Raw genomic sequence first — 20,042 nt, forward strand, 5'->3', positions numbered from 1 at the left:
TTAGAAATGGTAGTAGGGAGATGTATGAACTATTGCGTGGTACAAGTATAAAAATACTTTCACTAAGAACGACTGGCGATGTTTCATTAGCCGCTGATTTTCTACCAACGCTCAACAACTTAGAAAAACTATATATATGGGGGGCGTTTAAGGATCGATGTGCTATACAGCTTCCTCCAAAGTTACAAGTTCTGTCACTACAAGAAGGAGAATGTTCAACTGAATGGTTAGGCAGCTTGTTAATTAAGCTTTCTTCTTTACAACATCAAGTTAAATTTCAATTGTTTAATATTGCTTTGAACACAAGTTACGGAGAGGATGGGCAAGATACTGCTTTGTCTGTTGCGCCAAGTGAATTGTTGTCTTGTGACATGACACATGTTGAACTGTATGTTATAAATGGTAGTAGGGACCTGTATGAACTATTGCGTTGTACAAGTATAAGATCCCTGAAACTCGCAACGACTGACGATGTTTCATTAGCCGCTGATATTCTGCATACACTAAGCAAGGTAGAAAAACTATATATACGGGGGACGTTTAAGGATCGATGTGCTTTACAGCTTCCTCCAAAATTACAAGTTCTGTCTATACAAGGCGGAGAATGTTCAACTGAATGGTTAGGCAGCTTGTTAATCAAGCTTTCGTCTTTACAACATCAAGTTAAATGTGAATTGGTACATATTGCTTTGACCACAAGTTACGGAGAGGATTGGCAAGATACTGCTTTGTCTGTTGCGCGAAGTGAATTGTTGTCTTGTGACATGTCACATGTTGAACTGGGCGTTAGAAATGGTAGTAGGGACCTGTATGAACTATTGCTTGGTACAAGTATAGAAGCACGAATTCGCCAAATTTGAAGTGTTTAGTGTACAGATCTCGTATGGCTCTCTACAGTGGCACGAATCGCGATACACCACGTTTTTAAATTGTGTCGTCATTTTTGGAATTATTTATCTTGTGATGTTTATATTATTAATGCACTAGAAATTAAACTACCATGACAAGATTTTTTTATTTGTCTGAAAAGTCTCTCAGCGTGAGACGATCATCGATAAAACATTTCATTTACACACAGAAGGAAAATGTATCGACTTAACTGTTTGTTCTTAGTAGATTTTTCTTGTCTATATAAGTTTGCGCGTGTCATGTAATAGCATTTATCAAATTTACCGTTTCTATCTGTAAACAATATTTTGCAAAGTATGTATGTGATTTTATTAATTATTTTATGATGCTATAATACAATTTTTCTGATGCTTTCGATGCTGAAATTTTCCTTACAACGACGGCGATAACTATGGTAAAAATCAAATGCTTTTCATTACTTTTAGAGGTGGTTGAAAACGGGAGTGTTTTATATCTGTGAATAATCTGTACCTGTTCCTTATAAACCTCATTGATACGTACAGAGAGTTGCCTGATATAAAGCGTAAAGCGCTATTAACAGTAAGAGGAAGTAATTGCTGGCAGTAGTTTGTTATTACTTGTAATGTATAAAGCATTCGATTTTTATCATTATCTGTGCTGCGCGGAAATAACACGTGACTTTGACGTAGCATATTACACTATTTTAATATCGCATTACTATACTCTTCGGCGAAAGAGTAATTCGAAGTTTATTTTTTGACAATTTCGCCATTAAGGATCAGTTCAAAATTATTCAATTTTACATATGATTTACACTGCACGTCAATTTGATTATAATGAACTGAAATATTTAAGATAAATGATTCAACAGTACTATTTTATTCGGTGAATTTACAGTAGTGATTTCTCGTCGCTACGGCTCTTAAAACATGGTTTTAAAGTTAGGTGTTCGCAATCGAATATTAAAACTATACACATATTTACCTGTTTCATTTAAGGCTTGATGTGCTATACAGCTTCCTCCATCGTGACAATGTTAATTACTAACTTTTAATTTAGAGCGCATTATTGAAATCGTAGCTGCACTATTTTAAAATTCAATTTTAAAATATCGTGTTTAAGTAACGTTCAATTTTCTCTATCAACTCGTGTATTTTCATACTCCTTTACTATGTATTTGAATACCTGAATTTGTGACCGAATATTTAAAGCTTCAAAGGGAATCCATAATTTATTGCTTATTTTTGTTTTGTCGCATTAATTGATTTGAAGCGCATGCGATTAAGAGCGAGTTACTCTCAAAATTAGAAAAACATATTTAATAAGCCTTTTAAATTAAGCATTTAGTCTGCATCGGGATATATATTAATATCAATGAACATGTGTTCCTGAATATTAGCTATATCCTAAGCATTTTTATGTTTCTATCTTTATGTAAGGAAAATGTTGGTTCAATTGCTGTGTTTTGAAATATTTTAACCATATTTTAGTTACATATTTACATAAAAAATACCCAATTAAAAAGACTAATTTGTTATGCTTTCAATAGTGATTGAAACTTTCTCAGATTAAAAAAAAATAATCAGACTAAAAGCACATTCCGTGGTATATCAAATATTCAAGATCATTAAGCTTTATTGCCAGTCTGTAAAACAGAACTGATATTCTATGTTGGAAATGCTATACAGTGTGTCGAAAACTTATTGTGAAACACCGGTGAATGCTTTTCACATCTTTTCTTTGCACTTTACAGGTCGGTTTGTCTTTCTACAAAAAAGGTATTTTTATGGAACCTCACATAACAAAATGTTTGCACTTTGAAATTTTTTACTGCAACAAATAGCGGAAATGTTTACGTAACAACCAGGTACTAACTTAATTGACTATGTAAGTTTACAATAACATGGTTAAAGAAACATGGCTATTTGTTTTTGATAATCAGTAAATTCTTTCAATAAACAAGAAGCATAAGACAGGTATTTTTAGTTTATGTTTACATTAATTATGTTCACTTTTATTTGCCTTGATTTGAAGTTTTTTACAATTTGAACGCCTGGGAATGTTTGTTTCTATTAATAATGGTTAACTTTGGCATTTTGAAAGTGTAAATTTGTAGAAAGGTTATTTATATTAGATATTGCCGGTTTATATTTATTTCATGTTTATTGTTGATTCTTTGCTACGCTTATTTGTTGTATTGTTATGCAACTGAATGATCTGTATTCAATATGTTTATTTGTCAACGTTACTTAGTAACATAAAAACAAATTATAATATCGGTGAAAAACATTGGTTTGAAGGTTGTATAACAATATCAATCACTTAGATAATAATGTGCTATTATTTGTTGATGTATTTTGATTTTGGGAAGCCCAATGTTACCTTTTGTTAAATGTCAATTTACATTAGAAAACACGCCAATCAGACATATAACTGATGTAGAATATTACGTTTATGAGTGTGGTGTTTATTTAATAATTCCTTGATATGTTTTGTTTACAAATGCGATTACATTTTATTATCTATTCCTTTGAGTGGTTTAAGTTGCCACTGTCAGTTCAATTTAAGTGTGAAGTATTTATATGATAGTCTTATTACAAAGTGGTATATTCAACTACAAATCTGAAATTTCGGTTTAGTTAGGATTACTAAACCTTACAGTGTACAAACTTATTATTAAATGTTCAAATACATTCGTAAGTAATTACAAAAGAAACAACAATAAGATGTTAAAAGTGCATTATAGTTTAATACTTGTAATTAGGGAATGTTCATTTTTTTAAAGCAATGAGCTATACTGTTATAATGCATTCAATTTTAAAAAAATAATATTTTATGTCTACTCTTGTAAGATGTAAAACTATAGAGCAGGGCCGTACCCGGGAAATGTTGACTGGGGGGCCCAAACGGGGAGGGTGCGTGAGGGGTTGCCCCTCCCGAATAGATTTTTAGCTCCACTGGCCAAAGGCCAGCGGGGCTTATGTCATGGTCCTGTGTCCGTCGTGTGTGCGTCCGTGCGTGCGTGCGTTAACTTTTTCTTTAAACATCTTCTTGTCCTAAATTACTCGTCCATATCTGATGAAATTTCTCAGGAATGTTTCTGTGGTGAACCTCTTTCAAATTTGTTCAAATTATGCCCCTGGGGTCAAATTTGACCTTGCCCCGGGGGGTCAAAAAATTGAAAATTTGCTTATATAAGGCCTATTTTGTGCAAACTTTAAAAATCTTCTTGTCCATAACCATTGGGCCTAGGGCTACCAAATTTGCTATGTAGTGACATCTTATAGTCCTCTACCAAGTTTGTTCAAATTATGCCCCTGGGGTTAAATTTGACCCTGCCCCGGGGGGTCAAACATTGAAAATTTGCTTATATAAGGCCTATTTGTGCAAACTTTAAAAATCTTCTTGTCCATAACCGTATGGCATAGGGCTACAAAATTTGGTATGTAGTGACATCTTATTGTCCTCTACCAAGTTTATTCAAATTATGCCCCTGGGGTCAAATTTGACCCTGCCCCGGGGGTTAAAAAATTGAAAATTTGCTTATATAAGGCCTATTTTGTGCAAGCTTTAAAAATCTTCTTGTCCATAACCATTGGGCCTAGCACTACCAAATTTGGTATGTAGTGACATCTTATAGTCCTCTACCAAGTTTGTTCAAATTATGCCCCTGGTGTCAAATTTGACCCTGCCCCGGGGGGTTAAAAAATTGAAAATTTGCTTATATAAGGCCTATTTTGTACAAACTTTAAAAATCTTCTTTACCATAACAATTGGGCCTAGGGCTACTAAATTTGCTATGTAGTGACATCTTATAGTCTTCTACCAAGTTTGTTCAAATTATGCCCCTGGGGTCAAATTTGACCCTGCCCCAGGGGGTTAAAAAAATTGAAAATTTGCTTATATAAGGCCTATTTTGTGCAAACTTTAAAAATCTTCTTGTCAATAACCATTGGGCCTAGGGCTACCAAATTTTGTATGTAGTGACATCTTATTGTCCTCTATCAAGTTTGTTCAAATTATGTCCCTGGTGTCAAATTTGACCCTGCCCCGCGGGGTTAAAAAATTGAAAATTTGCTTATATAAGGCCTATTTTGTACAAACTTTAAAAATCTTCTTTTCCATAACCATTGGGCCTAGGGCTACTAAATTTGCTATGTAGTGACATCTTATAGTCTTCTACCAAGTTTGTTCAAATTATGCCCCTGGGGTCAAATTTGACCCTGCCCCAGGGGGTTAAAAAAATGAAAATTTGCTTATATAAGGCCTATTTTGTGCAAACTTTAAAAATCTTCTTGTCCATAACCATTGGGCCTAGGGCTACCAAATTTTGTATGTAGTGACATCTTATTGTCCTCTATCAAGTTTGTTCAAATTATGCCCCTGGGGTCTAATTTGACCCTGCCCCGGGAGGTCAAAAAATTGAACATTTGCTTACATAAGGCCTATTTACTGTAAACTTTAAAAATCTTCTTGTCCATAACCATTGGGCCAAGGGCTACCAAATTTGGTATGTAGTGACATCTTATAGTCCTCTACCAAGTGTGTTCAAATTATGCCCCTGGGGTCAAATTTGACCCTGCCCCAAGGGGTCAAAAAATTGAAAATTTGCTTATATAAGGCCTATTTTGTGAAAACTTTAAAAATCTTCTCGTCCATAACCATTTGGCCTAGGGCTACCAAATTTGGTATGTAGTGACATCTTATAGTCCTCTACCAAGTTTGTTCAAATTATGCCCCTGGGGTCAAATTTGACCCTGCCCTGGGGGGTCAAAAAATCGAAAATTTGCTTATATAAGGCCTATTTTGTGCAAACTTTAAAAATCTTCTTGTCCATAACTGTATGGCATAGGGCTACCAAATTTGGTTTGTAATGACATCTTATAGTCCTCTACCAAGTTTGTTCAAATTAAGCCCCTGGGATCAAATTTGACCGTTCCCCAGGGGTCACAAAATTGAACATATGCTTATATAAGGCCCATTTTGTGCAAACTATAAAAATCTTGTCCATAACCATTGGGCCTATTTCTACCAAATTCGGTAGGTAGTGACATCTAATAGTTCTCTACCTAGTTTGTTCAAATTATGACCCTAGGAACAAATTTGACCTTGCCCCAGGGGTCACAAAAATGAACATATGCTTAAATAAGGCCTATTTTGTGCAAACTTTAAAAATCTTCTTGTTCTTAATTATAGAGCCTAGGGCTACTAAATTTGGTATGTAGTGATATCTAATAGCCCTCTACCAAATTTGTTCAAATTATGCCCCTGGGCTCAAATTTGACCCGGCCCCGGGGGTCACAAAACTGAACATATGACGTTTACCAGTGGAGATTACTTCGGCCGTTTGGCTGTGACCAACAACAACATCAACATCTTGTAAACATGAGATAAAACCCTGTCAGTGCCATTTTAGGTCAGATGGTGACTGCTTACAAAGGCATTGAAGTAAGAACATGTGTTATGAATTTTTTTCATATAAACTGAAAAAAGTCGGGTTTTATTTAAATATGTCGAAAGTGACCATATATCCGGATGAAAATATTTTGGATGACATGTTAATTTCATGTCTTTTTTGTAGTGTTAAAACCAGTTTAATAATATATTATTGATTTTAAAAACACAACTTCCATGAACATAATTATTTCAAGGAAAGTCAATATATGATACTGCACGGTAAACTCAAACTTTGTATCCAAGAGAAGGTGTTGAAATTAATGAAGTGCAATGTTCTTAACTATCGTATATGCTGCTTTTTAATAACTAATGATTCATTGTTCCATTTGTGAATAGTGACTGATCATGAATTGTTGAAATGATTGTCAATTGCTCAACAATCCATATATATTTCTGACCATTTTATAATTTTATTAATACAAGTTATGAATTGATCTTAGAAGTCAAATGTATTACTTAATTAAATACATTTATAAATATAAAGAAATAATCTTTAGATTATCATAATATTCTCAGGCCTGTTGGTCTTAGGGATGTGTGGGTTGATGAGCAATTTCTCCTTTTTTATTATGCCACATTTTAAAGTAAATAAGAAAATATTCACAAAACAAACAAAAACAAACAACCGCTAAATTCATTGATAAATATGCAAATTAGTAGCAACCTGCTGATTACATCCGCTAGCGTCTATGCATATATATTTACACATAAAAAATAGTTAGAAAGTAAGCAACAATCAATCAAATTAAAACGTACATAATACAAAAACTAAAGCGAGAAATCGAAACTTAAAAGAACAATTTCTGCACTAAAAACACAATACCAATATTTTTTACAATAAAACATTCGACATGTACTTCCAAGAGTACACACCAACCGCTATTTTCAAAGCGAATGTGTAGAGTGAAAATTTCAAACAATAAATACAATAATCAAATGGAACGGGATTTTAACGTAGTGTGCAATTTGGAAGTGATAAGAGTGATTTATTTTTCAACTTGTCCATCTCCGTAATATACGTTTAGTTGTGAGATGTTCACAGTTTTCCCCAAAAAACAGGCCTTCACGTGCGAAATCAAAGTGGGTGGGGAACGTGTATTTCGAGTCGCTGGAACTTCATAATGAAGCTGCTTTTGTGCAATATTCAGCGACGTTACCAGCTGTGTGTTAGACGAAACGAAAATGCTTTGGTTTTGCATCGTGTTTTGAGACTGTCAGGGTGACATGATGGATTAATTGCTGTTTGACTGACAATAAATGAACATGTTTGTGTTTGGAGATTGCTGAGGATTTATCTTCACAATTGGGAAATCACAACATAAGTTGACTGCCAGTTTGACCACTGATCTGCATAATATCAGTGGGAGAGCATGCTGAATCCCGCAGCTTCTGCACCATATGTTTCCTGGCCGAGTGGTTGGTAAGTTTCATTGTTATGTATGCATGCTTAAACACACATGTTTCATTATTTGTGCCATTTTTTTACAACCATTCTCATGCTGATGAACCAATGATCAGTGCCAGTTGTTCTACTGTCGCGAACTGTTTATTCAAAATTGTGGAAAAATGAGTTGCGCACTGTTCGAAATTGTGAATAAATGAGACAGGCACTGTACCAAAATTTGAAAAAATGAGTCGCGCACTGTTCAAAATTGTGGGAAACATTAGTTGCCCACTGTTCATTATGATTACAAAATTGTGGGAAAATGAGTCGCATACTTTTCATAAATTAAATTTTGAAAAAATGAGTCACACGCTGTACAAAATTTGTAAAATGAGTTGCTCACTGTTCATATTTTTGCAAAAAAATATGTCATGCACTGTTCATTCAAAATTGTGGAAAAATGAGTTGCGCACTGTTCAAAATTGTGAAAAAATCATGTCACGCGCTGTTCAAAATTTGGAATAATCATTTGCGCACTGTTCAAAAATGGGGGACAATTTTGTGGGGCACTGTTCATTCAAAATTACAAAAAAATAAGTCACAAACTCTTCAAATTGTGAAAACACATGAGTTGCGCATTGTTCAAAATTTGTAAAAATGAGTCGCGCACTGTTCAAAATTTGGAAAACAAAGGAGTCGCGCACTGTTTATTCAACATGATGGAAAAATGAGTCGCGCACTGTTCACAATTTAAAAAAATGAGTTGCACACTGTTCAAAATTGTGAACAAATTGAGTCACTTACTGTTCATAAAAAAATTCACTGTTGAAAACTGTGAACAAATGAGTTGCGCGCTGTGCAACTTTTTTGAAAACATGTGTCGAAAACTGTTCAAAATTGTGTCGCCCACAGATCAACATTGTGAAAAAATGAGTTGCAAACTTTTTTTAAATTGTGAAAATTTGAGTCCCGAACTTCTTTAAATTGTGAAAATTTGAGTCGCAAATTTCTCAAATTAGGAAAGCAAACACATATTCCCTTAATAAGCAAAAAAAGCCCCGAGTCTATAATAAAAATATTTTAAGTTAAAAGAAATTCTTAATTATTTTTATATAAAGTGGAGTTTATACATTTTCATTTTGTATTAATAATATTGTGTCTATTAAAGTTGTAATTTGTTCAAGTTGTGCCATAAAAATGTTATTAAAACACTCTATTTTGAAATGTTATCTCCTGTTGGATTTGTTTTATTTTATTATAATATGAAATGTTTTTCTTTTAATGGCAGAAAGTTGCGACCACACATTCCATGGGTGATGATATCTACCAAAATTCTTGGCGGCACAGTTCTACCCGCGTCAGTTGCACTTGTCCGAGTCTTTCTCTGCCTCTCAACCAACTCCAGATATTCCCCCCCCCCAACTGCATCCCGGCACAGCTTCACATCAACCCATCTAATTAATTTGTCGGAAAGGTAATACTTTTTTGTCGACAAATTTATTTTTGAGAGTATTTATGTAATTGTTTTATCTGAACATGTTATAAATCTATATGTCACTATATTTATAAAGTTTAAATTTTAATACAAATTATATATCTGGATTTTTATTTTTAACCCTTTGCATGCTGGGAAATTTGTCGTCTGCTAAAATGTCGTCTGCTGAATTTGTAAAATAAGCATTTTCTTCATTTTTTTCAAAGATTACTATCAGAATAGCAAACAGTTTGGATCCAGATGAGACGCCACGTTTTGTGGCGTCTCATCTGGATCCAAACTGTTTGCAAAGGCCTTCAAAATTTGGTTCCAGCACTGAAAGGGTTAAAGCAGTTTTGCAATGAATGTTTGATGATGTTTTTTTTTCTAAAGGAATCTTTATTTTATTTTCAGGTTGACCACACAAATTTCCTGTTTGATTGTGGAGATAGAATCATTTTTTTGTGAAAGTTTGATTTCAGACACTTGTAATTGTCATGTATTATTAGGCATGGCAGGCATTAGCAAAGCATCTCAATCAAGTATTAATTATTTTACTTTGTCAATGTTAATTCATTGTGTATGCTATTCACCTGTTTGCCTTGCTTTTTATAAGAATGACACAAAAAAGGAAAGCATTTGTAAAGTATTAGTTATTTTTTTTTTATATAATCTTAGACGAGATGTTTAGTGAATATTTGTCATAAATTCTTCTTTAACTTGATCAAATCTGTCATATTTTATTTAAAACGTGTTAAGTATATTTGTGTTACGTTTTAAATGTTTATCATTACTGTTTTAAATTGTGTTCATCTGCAGCCAATGAATGGTAGGCTAGCGGTGCACATTTGTATTTGTTTAATTTTTTTTCATTGATTAATGCTCATTTAATTTATATTTCCCTATAGATATATACTTAATAAAGTGTTAGTTTTGTTTAAAAAAACAACTTATTGTTTATTAATGTTCTAACTTCTGAATAAAATATGAATCGCTGTTTGTTTCCATTTAAATCAAAGAAGCGACATACCACGCCTACAAAAAAGTAGTTCTCAGAATGGGCGGGGCTAAAACATGGAACGCTAAAAAAAATCATTGAGTAATCCAAATATGGGCGGAGTTTTAAAACGGATATTGATGGGCGGAGCTTAAAACTGTTATCGGATGGGTATCCGATAACACTTTAAAATATCATGTCAGCGTCTCCAACGTAAATGCGCTGTTGTGGCAAGCCTCGCCTTTTCCTACGCCATATCAGACTCGTCTTATATCACATGATATCAAAAGTCACCAACCATATATTCTCTATATCACAATTATTTCTACCCTACCTGATCATTTCCTTCATATTCCATTTTAATTCAATTGACGTCTGCAACCTCTTTCAAATTGGGAAAGTCCAAAATGTGTTGTTTGGTAAAGGGTTAAGGCATTTTGATTCCTATGGGTCTTGTGAATCTGTTTCAAATCAAATGCTTAGATTTGATCTTTAGCATCTAAAAATATGTGAAATAGAAAGAACGACAATATCTTTTGGAGAGATAAATGTACCTACGTTATAAGCAAAGGACCTGTGCAACAATTCCCGGGCTTTTTTGTCTGTTTAGTTAACACGGTAGTAACTTTTTCCATATATAAAAATGCTCACCCTTCCAACTTGATGCGCCCAGTGGGACGAGGGATAGAAAGAGAAAGTCACATGCTTGAGTACATTTCAACCCATGCGCATTACACGTTTTTTTCGCAAAGAAAAAAACAGTGGAGCGATACAGGGCCATCATGGCCCTCTTGTTTTTATTAGGCACTGTTCAAGGTGAATTTTAATGCATATAGAAACATATGTTGTGTTATAAATTTAAGGATATATAACAAGTAAATCAGCACCTTTCTAAAGTCTAAAGCTTTAACCATTACGGGCCGTCCATAAAGTATGTCACGCTCCAGGTGTGGGGAGGGTGAGTAAGAAAGTGACAGTTTGTGACATGGGGGAGGGGAGTCAGGCCATGTGTGATGTCACACATTTATTTAAAAAAAATGTATAATTTATTTATTATTTCTTTAGTAGAATTTAAAAATAATTTTCAAAAATTTGTGAAAAATTTGAATTAGTTTTATGTCAAAATAAGACGAATTGCGTATCTCCTGATTCTGTTGTTCGAATGCTTAATAGGCAACTTGGCTGAGCCGGCTTATTCAATAGGCACAGCCTCCGCACAGATTTTAATGACAAAATAATTGGACTGTTCCATTTTTAGTTAGTAAAGGGTTGAAAGAAAATCTAAATTATAATTACGTTTTTAATAGAGGTTAACACGTGGATAAATATTCATACTGCTCATCGTAACAACCCTACAGTTATAAAAGCCTGTAATGTGATAGTTCTTTTACCGGTAAGTGAAATTATAATACGGTTTAATAGTGAATTGAGTTTTAGATTAAATTTAAATTAAGTATTAATTTTAAAAAAAATGTTCGAAAGTGTGAGTTTGTGACATACTTTAGGGAAGGGGGTCCAAGATTTTGTAACAGTTTGTGACATGCCGGGGTAAAAATGGTAAAAAAAAGCGTGACATGCTTTACCAACGACCCCTTGGTGTGAAATTCACACACATGTTTAAAGCTTTAGATTTCAGAAGTGTATTACACTTTATAAAGAAGTAAAAGCAACCTTTGAAACTAAAAAACTTTTATTATGAAATGTAACATAAAGTGTGACTGTAGAGGAGGTTTGATTTCAAAGAGAAAATACTACTATGGTTATATGTCAGTAACTGACATATAACCTACTAGTATTTTCTCTTTGAAATCAATCCTCCTCTATATAAAATTTCAAAGTAAATTCATTATAAAATGTTTATCATCTACAAGACAGTTTTCACAGAAATGTTTAATAAGCTATGACTCTAAAAATTCAAAAGAGAAAACACTATTAGACCTACGACCTTCTGTATCAGTTCCATCCATTCGCTGTTTCTCTTTCCTTGTCCAATCAAAAGACGTTTTTCACCCACCATCAAAAGATGAAGCATTGAGCACAATTGGTAATTGACAGATCGGGGATGTGTATACAAGGTGATAAGAAAACAATGCCTAGGGGCTTATCTCCACTGGCGAGTAAATAGCGCTAATCCCCTTGTGTATCAGGGGCAATAAAACAAATCTGCACATTTGTATTGCAGGGAAGTGTACTGTGGGCCCTTTCATGTGAGAAAATTTGCAGTTGGCCCATTATTAAAAAATCAAAACTCGACAGCCAGCTTTGGGGGGGGGGCGGGCCCCTGGGCCCAGTGCCTGGGTACGGGCCTGTAGAGGTTTACCGTCAAAGTCGCTATCCGTAATGTGAAATAATAGTTGCGCTAATTTGGTGTATTGATATGAACATTATTATATGTATTTTGTTATTATATGTATTTTGTTTTTTGTTATTTCATAAAGCAGCTCAGTACCCCATTCGTTAACCAAGATTCGATTCATTCATCCGGTTAGAGTTATTCGGATTACAAAGTGTAACCGTCCTTTACCATTTGTCTATGTCATGCACGTTCGGTTACAGTAGCCAACTTATCAAATTGATCCCTGATCTTTTGGCGACATCCACTTTGTTCTACGCGAATTTATTAACAAAAGCAAGGGCTGATGAATAATTACAAGAAAAGCCAGCTTTGTCAATCATATTTATTATAATGTTTTAATGTGATACTTTACGTAAACACATTTTATATTCTATAGTTGAACAATAGAAAACATATAAGAGGAACAATACGAAAATATAAATGGAATTAAATGGCCAAATGGCGGAATTTAATTTACACCAGACTAGCACTAGAGTAAATAAACCTCAGCTATAGACTAGCACTATAACTGAGTCATGTCGAGGAGGCGACCGGAAGTACTGCCCTAAAGATAGCCCCAACCCCAGTTGCACTATTGATTTAGCTTCACGTTTATGCAATAATCGCCAACAGACAATCCACACCATTTTATGTTATTTTGCAAATGTATGCAATTCCTATTTCAACGAACACGTTGGTGGTTCGGAAATAGATATTATACATGCGCAATCGCTAAGGCCATCCGCAACCGGCCAAATAAATTCTCGGTACGCCGTACCGTGCAACATAACATACATGCGCAATCGCTAAGGCCATCCGAAACCGGCCAAATAAATTCTCGGTACGCCCGACCGTGCAACATAACATACATGCGCAATCGCTAAGGCCATCCGCAACCGGCCAAATAAATCCTCGGTACGCCGTACCGTAGGTTTTCAAGCCAAAAAGAGCTATTCCATGTACGCCTAAGCACGCCGTGCCATCGAGCGAGTACTAGAACACCCATACTATCCCGAAAATAATTTTGAAAGCATTCCTGCCATCCTCACACATACGAGCACTACGTGATAGGTGGCAACAAAATGCTATATTTACCTCCCCCGGACGTATGTACATCAATATATAGTAACCTATTTATAATTTTAATGGTTCCGATCACCTCCAAGACATAGAATTTCCCCCACAAAAATAAATTGATTTATTTTCCCCCAAATTCTATGACATGTTTAAAACTAATTTTAATAAACACTCGGCAAACGAATCTAAATATATATTTCGAGTCCGACGTCAGATAAGTGAACGCCATCATTTCTGAAAAACCTGGTGTTTTTCGATACTATTATGCTTGCCGGAAATGCCCTTTTAATATATTTCATAGATTCTAATTTGCTGATTCTGAATAAACGATAATAAATTCCAACGTAGAGATATTCTTGGCCAATACAGATTCAAGCTTATCATGAGCGACCATAGGCAGAATCGAACATAACATAAACATCGATATATGGGTCTCTTATCCACGACATGCCTTTGCCTCTGACCGCCCTGAAGTATTTCGCTTACAAAAAATATGTCCGAAATGCAGTACCATACGTTAATCCTATGCTAAAATGACAACCCCGAGAGCTGGCCATACTACAGCTGACCTATACAACTCCCTGAATTTATTAAATGAACATATCGCCGTTATATATGCTTATTGCGTGTTTTTAGAAATGCCTGCGAGTACGAATTATTTAGCTCTATATTGAATACATCCCATAGGTAAGCCGGCATTTGAGTTGCTGCCGTGTCCGCAAACGGGCCCATTCTCCGAAAACGCCAACCACGGGACCATTGCATAATTGTTTACAACGCCATTTGCATGAATGATGAATAATAATGTCGTTACCAGTTTAAATATATGCTGTCTTACACATGCAAATTTCGTTGAAATCATGTTCACATTATGTTATTTTATAGTGCCGATTTAATTCGTAAATACACTCCGTCTACTTTATGACTACATTTTCAATACTCGTATAACCCGCCCCATGTTAACTTTACTTTCGACCGCTTGTTTTCACGTAGTTTAAATTTCAGCTTTAAATCTCTACCGATACACTTTGTTTATCGTCTGCTATGATTTATTTAACCTTGTTAATATAAAAAATGCCCGTTAACGTTTAATTCATGAGCGAAGCCATCTTTATTTGTAAATGTCATTGACTTGATCATTTTAAGCACGTGTATAGTGTGTCGTGTATTTCCAGTTGTAATGCATTTTTTACACACGCAGCCATGTTTGTTTCGTATTGATATCGTATATGTTATAAATGTAGATAAGTTGCTAGTATACAGGAAAAAACTTAAAATATGTTTTATAACGTACAAAGTATTAACATAAATGGATTTAGATCCAAACACAAATACACTGATTGTGTTATTTAGTAGTTCTTCTTTGTTTTGAATTGCGCGGAAGCGGACATCACGTGAAATTGGCGCTCACGTTACCCAAAGCGTGCATAAGTCACAGGTTAATAATAGTCTGGAGGGTTCCGTTATGTACATGATTAGGTTTCATATGTTTCATATGTTTGATGCTTTCGGCATTTTTTGGCACAATTTTTTCGAAAATCAGTAGGGAAGAGTTAAGCTTTAGAATGTGACTGATTTAACCTCATAGCATAATAACTCAAATTAAACAATAATAAAATGGAATAAAAACGTAAGAATGAGACACATATACTAATAATAGGCTTTTCATGCACTATCGACTCGCATTCACTTCTTGTTTGACATGTTGAGCTCTCTCAAATAGATTCTTATGTGAAACAAAAACATCGTTCTCGATCGTTCCGTCGTTTTACTTATTTCGGCCATGATTCACAATTCACCGCAAACTATATATTTCGTTTGTTCTCAACGTCATATAATTTATCTTTGGAAATATCAGGGTTAAACGTTTAAGATACAGTTTGTATCTTGTACATCGATGTCTGGTTACTACATGCCTATTACATGCTAAGATGTTTCTTAGAATGATATAATATGCGTACCCTCAACAATGTATATTCTAGCTATTCGGGCTTTGTTCTAGGATATCCGAATTTTATTGTAAGGTTGCATTTTGGTAAAACTCGGACAAGTTTTAATTTTTAATATTTTTCTTACTTATTTGCATATGCCCCGTCTATATTAATGCGTGTTTTTATAATAACAACATGTTGGTATGTATATAAAATAAATACATGATATGTTTGCATATAAATATTTACTTTCATTATATACCTGTTTAATGCTTTTAACAAAATACAGGTTGTATCAATCGTTGAAATAAAAAATCCCGTATTACGCTACTCGCTGTTTCCAATTCCGTATTACCATACTAGCCGGACTACTTCGACCTATTTAATGACGTCACATTACGCGCACCGAAAATAGAAATATTTTATATTACGAAATGTATTACGTAGTACAACGTGTGACGTCATTTCTGAGACGAAACACAATAGTTTTATCTAAACTCTATGGAATTTAAGGATCTGTCGGACGTGGTGTTTTTTAACAGTAAAGTATTTGTTATAAACATTGAACGAATTCAAAACGTATTTTGGAGTGTGTGTTTATCATGCATAAATGTATATTTCGATAGGAATACAATAAAATAGTGTGGTTTAAACTAAGTTTCGATAAAGACATGGAAGATAGATGTGGAAGTGCATATTGTTTCAACGTTTTTGTTATAAACATCGGATTAAAGTTGTCAACTTAATTGTTATAAACATTGGATTAACGATGGCATTAAAGTAAGCGTGTCGGAAACCTGTGTTTTCCCGGTTCGAATGTTTACACGTTAATTTACATAAACTGTATTCATACGCGTCTTAAATAAACTATGGCGTACCGTTTTAGTCATTGTTTTGTCAGTTTTGTTAAAGCAAAAAATACAATTGTTAACTGTTTCCGTTAGTTGCTGTATATAATAAAAGGAATATTGCGCTAGTCAATTGTTCCAAGAGTTTGTATCACTCGAGTGGCTTGTGCTATTTCGCATCACACTCGAGGCTCCGCCTCTCGTGTGATACGTCATCACACAAGCCACTCGAGTGATACAAACTCTTGGAACAATTGACTAGCGTAATATTCCGTATATATCTTCTATATTGGTTTATACGTTACTAACACTGTAAATGTAGATAATAATGATAAACTCTTGACGCATATGGAGGAAATATAGTTGTATACTTCATAAACACGTTATATTCCTATAGAAATTAAATCTCTTTACACACAGGCGATATTCGGCGTACAAATTACTAGCAAATAATTGCCGAGGAGTATGCATATGCGTGGTGGATGATGGAAAAATGATTTCTGTATGCATTATGCCCAGTTTTCTCAGAACGCGACTCATTTATACTACTGTTTCTGGGAACCCATTTTTACCTGAAATTTCTGTGAGCGACGACTGTAGAGAGTTTGTGTCTGGGAAACGCTTTTTGTTTCTAACTTACCCGAGAGTGACGACTGTTCAGGCTGCTGTGTATCGACACGTTGTCAGTTTCTGACATACAACGATCAACACCTCCATCTGCCATTTCCAACCGCCTGCAAGTACACATACATTTTAATAATTAAATGGAATAATATAATATGTGCATACCTCAGTTTACATGCTAGCCCAAATATTCCGTTTTGTCAGAGATTGATCTTATAGAAGGCCATCGTTTGGTCAGTGTAACTATGAATCTCTGGAAAATGACCTTTACGTTCTATTAGCAGTCTGTATGGTCTTATCAATGCTTCTTATTCCATTACGGTACACTATAAACTCAAAGCGGCAAATGCCGTCCCTGATTTGCATATGCTCACTGCGGACTTTGTTAGTTGCATCAATTTAATCACGTTCTTTTCAATAGGTTTGTATGCGAAGCTGAAATGTAAACTTTAAATTACTGTGGCAGTGTAGAAGAATGCTGTAAGAATTTCTCCACAACGTTATAGCACTTAATTTACAAACATAAATGCAATATCAGGCTTCCTGAAAAGTCCCAAAAAGTGCCTGTCAACCGGACAGGCTGATGAAAAGTTTGCCTGTCCGGACAAAAAATTCACCTGACCGAACAGTGTAAGTTTATAATTGAAGAATTAATTAAAGTTTAACTCATATTTATTGCAATGCGCAGCCTGTGTACAAGTACACTCGATAAAGTAAAACAAAACGTTTGCGTGTTCTTGTGATTAGAGTGTATGCTGGACAACAGCTTTTAATTATATTCAGACTCAAAACAAAATAACATAACATGACTACGCATTGATTAGTAGACTTGCACTGTATTGGATCGTTTCAACATACGTAACAAAACATATTGATTTTGACACGTCATAATGCAGCCAATTTCTGTCAGACTTCCACTACTTTGAAAAGTTCTTTTTACTTGTTTTGCTTCATATTCTGTCGATTTTGTTTTTTTCCTCATCGCTTAGCTTCCTTTTTTGGCCTTGTCTAGCGCCATTGAAACTTTAGCAACATCATTTATTCATGTGTAGTTTTTGTTAAAACGTTTGTAATTGGATAGATGGTAATATGTCGAGCACTCTTAAAAACTAGTGACGCGTTAGTGTTCTTAATGACAAAAAGGCTCGAATTTCACAAAAAGAGGGATTCTAATGGGGTGTTTTCGTTCTTTTGGCAAGTATAAGACTTTTCGGTATTTAGTCACAATTTTTTTGGCCTGTCACAAGGACTGGCGATATTAGAAATTTCGCCGGACCGTAAAGAATTTTGCCGGACAAGACCGGCGTTCCGGCCTTTTCAGGAAGCCTGCATACATATCGGTGTAGTTTTAAAACTTGTCCGCATCTTTTTGTAAATAAAGCACGTAGAAAGAAAACAGGGGCATGAACATCTGTCCATCAAAGACGCACGTCAGTTTAATGACGATTTGAAAGGTTCATAAAACATTTAAATAGTATATTCCGCGATTGGCGCAACATATACCCCACACAAGGAACAACTATGACTTAAACATTTTATATTTTGTTTGGGGGGGGGGGGGGGGGAAGCGCCGATAAGTTACGAGAAATGTGAAACAACCCCAATAACGCGATAAAGATACAATGTCATTCACATTATAATTTATAATAAAAAAGTCATGCTAGAATCGAAATGATATTTATTGCTTTTGTGATTATCAACAAATATCATCGATGAGTCGAACATTATTTGTGAACGATAATAAAATTAAATATGACTTACGTACAGCTCAAATTATAAAAGTTGGAAGAAAGCCTGTACACGTTGCTTTACTTTTCGCTCGAAGGGCGGCATACCCAAACTTCGAAAATCGGGCATATATCGCAGACAACGTCCATAATTGTAAAACAAGTATTCACAAATATTTACTCCGGAATCTTTGTTAAATATGGTGGTAATTTAACATCGTCATATGATTATTTTCGTCTCGTTGAACATTTCTCTTCCGGATGTTGCGTGATCAATCGGCAGCATCCGGTACAGTCATTGTTCTTTCCGTTGTGAAGATTTCTGAGAACGCGACATGTTAACTTCCGTAATTCAGGAAACACAATGGAGTTACCGAGAGCAGTCAAGAGGACACAATTTAAAAATGTGACCAAGATAATATGAGCCTTGTTCTGAGAAAACTGGGCTTAATGCATGTGCGTACAGACTAATCAGGGACGACAATTTCCGCCATAACTTGATTTTCGGTAAGGAGGTACTTACCTGAAACTTAAAATACCATAAAAGCGTAAAGTGCGAACTGCACAGGCTAATCTGGGACGACACTTTACGCACATGCATTAAGCCCAGTTTTGTCAGAACGCGGCTCATATAAATCTTTAACCGTCAGGAATACGAATGTAGATTATAAATAAACCAAATGTAAATATCGGGATATTAATCTCAGTAAACCTTTCTGAAGTCATATTTGGTTCGAAGAATTGCCATCTCAGCCAGTTATTCTGATTATAAATAAATATAATATAAGTAGTTTCAAATAAAAACTATCACTTAGGTGGCCATGAGTAATATGCAAACTAAAAGATAAAATCAATGCTCGCATAAACGGGAAATATCCGGCGTCGTAACTGCCTCAGTTTAATTTTTCAGAATTCGCCAGTTGCACAAAACCAAGTTCGTATACTAAAATATATTTCGTGTTAATTGTGTTTATACTACGATATTTAAATGCTTGAACGTGGAAAGAGTTACTGGACCAAGAAAGCGCTGCACCCCCCCCCACACACACACAAACATAATATATAATGAACTTCGGAAACGCAATGAACGTTGCTTTGACTCACCTGGCGACCGTCGTATGGTTGACAACATCATTTAATTTTAGACTGTGACAATCAAACGCGCTGAAATGTTAGTAAGATTGTCATAGCAGGATAGTTTGTAAATAAACAGTCGACACACTCGAATGCGATACGATCAGAAAGCGATGGGTCTCGTACTTGGTGTTTACGTGCCTCTTTCAGCGTCCGCACCTACACCGCATGGTATACATGGCAT

At 34.9% G+C, this 20,042-nt stretch overlaps 1 protein-coding gene and 1 long non-coding RNA gene across 3 annotated transcripts in view; one reads left to right on the top strand and one right to left on the bottom strand.

Annotated features, from left to right (window-relative positions):
• The window catches only part of LOC127850361 (uncharacterized), a 154,912-nt gene extending 135,925 nt beyond the window's left edge, over positions 1-18,987 (bottom strand). Inside the window, exon 1 of one of the 2 annotated variants that reach the window (XM_052383339.1) lies at positions 18,763-18,987. Coding sequence is in view for 1 of the 2 variants with exons in the window: in XM_052383340.1 (XP_052239300.1) it covers positions 17,014-17,097 (84 nt within the window). In the remaining variant the exon portion in view is untranslated. Of the gene's footprint in view, positions 1-17,013; positions 17,102-18,762 lie in introns of those variants that run through there. The other variant, XM_052383340.1, reaches the window with a different exon arrangement.
• Positions 7,620-10,181, top strand: LOC127850364 (uncharacterized). Its single transcript, XR_008035236.1, has 3 exons — positions 7,620-7,747; positions 9,000-9,185; positions 9,600-10,181. It is a non-coding gene; the product is annotated as an uncharacterized LOC127850364 (long non-coding RNA).
• Positions 18,988-20,042: the final 1,055 nt, after the last annotated feature.

The sequence above is a fragment of the Dreissena polymorpha genome, chromosome 11, assembly GCF_020536995.1.
Source record: "Dreissena polymorpha isolate Duluth1 chromosome 11, UMN_Dpol_1.0, whole genome shotgun sequence".
Taxonomy (NCBI): domain Eukaryota; kingdom Metazoa; phylum Mollusca; class Bivalvia; order Myida; family Dreissenidae; genus Dreissena; species Dreissena polymorpha.